Genomic DNA, 6,415 nt, shown 5'->3' on the forward strand with positions numbered 1-6,415 from the left:
ATTGTTGTTTGGCGGGCCCGGGCTGGGGATTCGAACCCACCACCTTAGGTGTATGTGGCTGGCGCCTTAGCCACTTGAGCCACAGGCGCCGAGCCACTTTGATATATCTTATACCATCTGTCTGTCCTCTCTGATCATTCCTGATCTTTGACCCTGCTGTCACCTCTGACCTATGGCTGTCCTACGGTCTTCATTCTCCAGAGCTTTCTGGCTTCTGGCTCCCCTGACCTCCTTGGCTTGGGCTCCCCCCAGGTTTGTGAATGGGGCAGGCTACTTTGCTGCTGTGGCGGATGCTATCCTGAAAGCTCAAGAGGAGATTTTCATCACGGACTGGTGGTGAGTGGGGAAAGGCTCAAGCAAGAAGGGGCAGCATCAGGCCTGGGACCAATCAGCGTATGGGTCAGAGGAGGGAGTGGAAGAGGAGGTGTGACTGGTTATCTGGGGCTTAGCTTACCCCTCAGCCCCTGTTCTCAATCCCAGGTTGAGTCCTGAGGTTTACTTGAAGCGTCCAGCCCATTCAGATGACTGGAGACTGGACATTATGCTCAAGAAGAAGGCGGTGAGGAGAGTGGCCAGGCTGCAGGGGATGGGGTTGGCCTGTGGGTAGAGGTTGATGAGAAGGACTGCAGTGTGGGATAAGACAGGGAATTTGAGGCTTCAAGGGAGGGGGACATGCCCGTCTTGACTCAGTGCCTGTCAGACTTCACCTCCTCCCTCTTCCCTGAGGAGGACCAACACTTCCTCTTCATGCTCCCCTCCATCTAGCAGAGACTCTCCCAGTGTCATAACATTCACTGTGTTACTTGTTACTCTCACTGGACTAATTCATATTAGTAGTTCCAGTGCAAGGCACAGTGCCTTCCATATAGGGGGCCTGGAAGGACCTGTGGTTTTCGATGGACTGGAGGAAGGATACATGGGAAAGAGGGTAGGTGGTAAGTGGATGGATAGATGAAAGAAAGGGAGATGAACAAGAGTATATGAGTTAGAAATGTGGAGGGACAGGAGGGTGAGGGTAAATGGATGGATGAATGATAGACAGTAGATGAGGGGACGAGTAAATGATTGGAAGATGGATGGATAGATAATGAAGAGTAGGTGGACAGATGTGTAGGTGGATGAGTGGGAGAGCAGACAGATGACATTCAGTCTAAGTTTGCTGCACAGAACAAAGCAGGGTGTACATGGCAGAGGCTTTAGAATCTCCAGGCAGGATGGAGAAATATGCAGGAATCCTGATCACAAGAAGGGTTTGGAAGACTAGAAAGGGGCCACTCCAGGAGAGCCACTAGGATTTGATTCCTCACTCACCACAGGAGGAGGGCGTCCGTGTGTCAGTACTACTGTTTAAGGAGGTGGAATTGGCCTTGGGCATCAACAGCGGCTATAGCAAGAGGGCTCTGATGCTGCTGCACCCTAACATAAAGGTGACTTTCCGGCCTTGGCGCCCCTCCCACACTAGAGCCCTCTTTACCACACGCTCCCAGCCGCCAACCCTCCCTCTCCTGTAGGTCTCATCCTTCCATCTTCTTTTTCTCCCTCCTAGTGCCCCCGTCTTCCCTCGCCTTAACCCAGCCTCATGAATGCCTCTATTCCGGCTCCAGGTGATGCGCCACCCAGACCAGGTGACGCTGTGGGCCCATCATGAGAAGCTCGTGGTAGTGGATCAAATAGTGGCCTTCCTGGGGGGGCTGGACCTCGCCTATGGCCGCTGGGACGACCTGCAGTACCGACTGACTGACCTTGGGGACTCCTCTGAATCAGCCGCCTCACAGGTAGCTCCCCAGAGGCCTTCCAGGGTGCCTCCAAACTCAAATAACCTGGATCCACATCCCTTCCCAGCTCCAGCCTTCCCTGCACCCCATCACTCCAGGTGCTGCCCACCTGAGAGTTCCTCACCCTTTCCAGGACTGCAAGAACCCACTTAGAGAACACCGTAACCCAGCACCTTCCTCATTCCTCTGAGGGTATTGGATGCAAGTGCATCCAAAGAGGAGAGCTGGGGACGAAACTCTCCTTCTCATTTTCTGTCTCTCCATCTCCTTCACACTCCTTCAGTGCTCCTATCTTCTCTTTGGCCCTGGCTGTTTGGCCCCCATAACCTTCTCTTGTCCCTGGCTTGGATGTATTTCCCCTGCAGATTCCTGCCCCATGCCCAGATTCTCCATCCACCCCAGACCTCTCTCACAACCAGTTCTTCTGGCTGGGCAAGGACTACAGTAATCTTATCACCAAAGACTGGGTGCAGCTGGACCGGCCTTTTGAAGGTGAGCCTTGCTCCTCCAAAGCCCCCCCAGAACTGGGAGTAGTGGCAGAAGTTGGGACTGGGACTGAAGATGGGCCAACGTGAGCCAAAAGTAGGGCAGTCTTCCCTCTAGCAGGCTCCTCCTCCTCCCTGCCCTAAGTATCACTGAGAGACCTGCTCCAGCCATTCCCCTGACTTTCCCGAGACCCCCAGATTTCATCGACAGGGAGACTACACCCCGGATGCCATGGCGGGATGTTGGGGTAATTGTCCATGGCTTGCCTGCCCGGGACCTCTCCCGGCATTTCATCCAGCGCTGGAACTTCACTAAGGTTCTCACCCCTTCGGGGTAGGGGAGCTGAAAGTCTGGAGGGAGGCAGGGTCAGCTTGCCACCTCCTGCTGACCCTGCCATCCCTCCACCTCAGACTACCAAAGCCAAGTACAAGACACCTATGTACCCCTATCTGCTGCCCAAGTCTACCAGTACTGCAAACCTGCTGCCTTTCACATTCCCAGGGGGACAGTGCACCACTGTGCAGGTGAGGCTCTCCACTTCATCCAGCATCCTCCTTCCCTTCAGCCCCCCAGGCCACTCTGCTAACATATAAGCCTCCCCATATGCTTCCTCTCCTCTCCTGGGGTTGGAAACACTTCATATTCACTGTCCCCTAGGTCTTGCGGTCAGTGGACCGCTGGTCAGCGGGGACTTTGGAAAACTCCATCCTCAATGCCTACCTGCACACTATCAGAGAGAGCCAGCACTTTCTTTACATTGAGGTCTGCTTGGGTGAGGGTGGGGGCAGGCAGTGGGTGGGATGTCCCAGGAGAGGGGCCTGGGAAGTCAGTAGGGCCTGTCAGGAGGGCTGCTGCAGCTGGGCTGAAAACCTGGGCATGGAGAGCTGGGAGCTGAGCATGGCGGACAGGGCTGGGAGCTGAGGGCAGGGCCCAGGGCCAGGCTGTTGATGTCTGTCTTGGGTTTCTGCTGCAGAATCAGTTCTTCATTAGCTGCTCAGATGGGCGGACTATTCTGAACAAAGTGGGTGATGAGATTGTGGACAGAATCCTGAAGGCCCACAAGTAAGGTTCACTGTTGGGAAAGTAGGGGCTGTGAGCATGGCTCAAGCCCCACTGGAGGGGCTGGGGTTTGAGGGACCGGTCACACCTCTGACTCCAGCCTCTCCCCAGACAGGGGCAGTGTTTCCGAGTCTATGTGCTTTTGCCCTTGCTCCCTGGCTTTGAGGGTGATATCTCCACAGGTGGTGGCAATTCCATCCAGGCCATTCTCCACTTTACTTACAGGTACGCCTTCCCCCACAGGCTGTCTGTGCCTCACAGTTCTCCCCCACCCACTGTACCCTCTCCTGACTCTGTCCCAAACCACCCCAGCCCCTGGAGGGCCGGGTCTCTTCTGACCTCTCCCCTCCCCAGTCTATACCTCCCTCATCCTTTCTTTTCTCTCAGGACCCTGTGCCGTGGGGAGTATTCCATCCTACACCGCCTCAAAGCAGCCAGTGAGTGCCAGAGTCTCCCTGGGGAGAGAGAGATTGGGGTGCTGGAGCCCTGGGAGCAGGGGGAAAGGGTGGTCCTTCTTATGTGCCTCTGAAGCCACTAAGCCCAAAGGTGGCCTTTCACTGTAGGGAGAATTATATACACCAGACTCTCACGGGCTCCTAAAGTGAGAAGAGACAGCACTTATCTCATAGACCTCTACCCCGTCTCTTTTGTGCACAGTGGGGACTGCCTGGCGGGACTATATTTCCATCTGCGGGCTTCGAACTCACGGAGAGCTGGGTGGCCATCCGGTCTCAGAGCTCATCTACATCCACAGCAAGATGCTCATTGCAGATGACCGGAAAGTCATCATTGGTCAGAGCTGCATCTGGGCCCCTGGCAAAATGACAGCAATGCAGGGAGAGGCAGAAGGATGAGGGGGTGGGATGACAGGATAGCAGGGGGGAGTGAAAGAAGGTATGTTGCCCACAGGCCACTGCTCTGGTAAAGGTGATGGAGCATAGCAGTGTCCCCCTGGGCCCAGACAGACACATGTCCCACACCATCCCAGGTTCTGCAAATATCAATGACCGGAGCTTGCTGGGAAAGCGGGACAGTGAGTTGGCTGTACTGATTGAGGACACAGAGATGGAACCATCCCTCATGGATGGGGCAGAGTACCAGGCCGGCAGATTTGCCTCGAGTTTGCGGAAGCACTGCTTCAGGTAGAGTCTGACCACAAGGCGGGGTGCACTGGGCTGCCTTTTGAGCCAGATGTGATGGCTGCTTAGAGGTGGTACTGGTAGACACCCAGCTTAGGGTATGAGCAAGCAGAAATGCTAAAAAAGAGAGAAAAATAAATTTAAAAAATAATTTTTTTAAAGTATCAAAGTAGAGAGAAATCAAAGTCTGTTGGACTCTTTTCCACTTATCTTACTGTTTCATATTGCATTTATTTTGAGTTACCTGAGTGGGGACAGTATAACTTCTAGTACTCAGTTTCTCTCAGTATCTTAATCTGGCTCTACTGGGACCCCTTTCTCCCACAGCGTGATTCTTGGGGCACATGCCCGGCCAGACCTGGATCTCCGAGACCCTATCTGTGATGACTTCTTCCAGCTGTGGCAAGAGACAGCTGAGAGAAACGCCAATATCTATGAGCAGGTTGGAGCTCAGGGGGATGGCCTGGAGATATTTGTGAATTATCCTGCTCAGGGTGGGATGGAGAGAAGCCTCGCCACATAGTCATCCTCAAAAGGGGGAAAAGAGTGTGGGGACGTTTGCTACTAAAGGTTTCAGTGGCCCAGGGTCAGTGTGGCAGTGTTCAGAGGTGGTATCAGGAGTGTATCAGTCCAGCCCAGTGGGGCTTAGATTCTTGGGACAGTCTCCTTGAGCTTCACTGGCTTCCATGCTCCCTGCCCACAGATCTTCCGCTGCCTGCCGTCCAATGCCACACGTTCCCTGCGGACACTCCGGGAGTATGTGGCTGTGGAACCCCTGGCCACAGTCAGCCCTCCGTTGGCCCGGTCTGAGCTTACCCACATCCAGGGCCACCTGGTACACTTCCCCCTCAAGTTTCTGGAGGATGAGTCTTTGCTGCCCCCTCTAGGCAGTAAGGAGGGCATGATACCCCTAGAAGTATGGACATAGCCGAGGCTCCAGATCAGGAGAGGTCACCAGCTGCTGGGCTCTACCAGATCTGGCTCCCTGCCCTTCACCTTGAGGACAGAGGGCAGTGAGATCTGGGAGGACAAGCATCCCTGAATGGGACTAGAGAAGTCACAGAGGACCCTTACCTGAGAAGTAGCCAAAGAGGGTACTCCCAATGCAAGGCTGGAGAGGCAGGAGAGGATCCAAGAGAAGCTCATCCACAATGCTGCCTGGTTCAAACCACTACTACAGAAGAAAAGCACAACTCCTGCCAGGGTGATGAGGATCAAGCCTCTTACTCCATGCAGAAGGGACTCTGCACTAAGCCTTCCCCATCTCCGTGTTCCTCCTTCTGCCCTTGAGCCCCCTCCCTGCCCCAGGACCTCTCCCAGCCCATTGCTGCCAAGGTAGACAGAAGGATAAAGCCATTTTTGTCCTCAGCCTCCACCAGGGGTGGGAAGGAGGGTACACTAACTCCCTGTACCAGCCTACTGACAGAGACACTAACTTTGTATCCATTCAGTAACCATTTCATAAATAAAACTGTAGAAAAAATATGTGCCTATTCCCTGGAGGAGTGCTGCTCTCAGCCACCCTTCACTGCATACACAGGTATTAGTCCCCTTGACATTATCTCTACCCTGTCTCCACCTCTGTCCTACTTGTCCGTGGTTCTGGGAGCTTCGCCACCTGGCTCCTGAGAGAAGGTGTTCATACAGTGCTGCCTGAGTAGATGGAGGGCAGGGGCTAAACCAGGGCAGCAGGGGAATTGCAGAGTTAACACTGCAGCTACAGATGAGGGAGGTGCATTGTGAAGGGCCTGTAGAGGCCACCTCTTCTTCAGGTGACAGCCCTCATGGAGGCTTTTTTTTTTTTTTTCACAAAACCATTTTATTTATTGTTTAGTGAGACAGAGTCTCACTATGTCGCCCTTGGTAGAGTGCTGTGATATCACAGCTCACAGCAACCTCAAACTCTTGGGCTTAAGTGATTCTCTTGCCTCAGCCTCCCAAGTAGCTGGGCTACAG

The 6,415-nt window shown here is 54.0% G+C and overlaps 1 protein-coding gene across 1 annotated transcript in view; it reads left to right on the forward strand.

The window, feature by feature from the left end:
• Nucleotides 1–5,942, forward strand: part of PLD2 (phospholipase D2) — a 14,455-nt gene extending 8,513 nt beyond the window's left edge. Inside the window, exons 10-24 of the mRNA XM_003791203.3 lie at nt 253–336; nt 481–559; nt 1,317–1,427; nt 1,605–1,775; nt 2,141–2,267; nt 2,459–2,577; nt 2,672–2,785; nt 2,919–3,023; nt 3,235–3,323; nt 3,432–3,545; nt 3,708–3,757; nt 3,978–4,112; nt 4,309–4,462; nt 4,787–4,901; nt 5,163–5,942. Coding sequence (XP_003791251.2) covers nt 253–336; nt 481–559; nt 1,317–1,427; nt 1,605–1,775; nt 2,141–2,267; nt 2,459–2,577; nt 2,672–2,785; nt 2,919–3,023; nt 3,235–3,323; nt 3,432–3,545; nt 3,708–3,757; nt 3,978–4,112; nt 4,309–4,462; nt 4,787–4,901; nt 5,163–5,387 — 1,792 coding nt within the window. The 3' untranslated portion in view covers nt 5,388–5,942. The remainder of the gene's footprint in view (nt 1–252; nt 337–480; nt 560–1,316; nt 1,428–1,604; nt 1,776–2,140; nt 2,268–2,458; nt 2,578–2,671; nt 2,786–2,918; nt 3,024–3,234; nt 3,324–3,431; nt 3,546–3,707; nt 3,758–3,977; nt 4,113–4,308; nt 4,463–4,786; nt 4,902–5,162) is intronic.
• Nucleotides 5,943–6,415: the final 473 nt, after the last annotated feature.

The sequence above is a fragment of the Otolemur garnettii genome, unplaced genomic scaffold (genome assembly GCF_000181295.1).
Source record: "Otolemur garnettii isolate 467f Iridium unplaced genomic scaffold, OtoGar3 scaffold00046, whole genome shotgun sequence".
Classification (NCBI taxonomy): domain Eukaryota; kingdom Metazoa; phylum Chordata; class Mammalia; order Primates; family Galagidae; genus Otolemur; species Otolemur garnettii.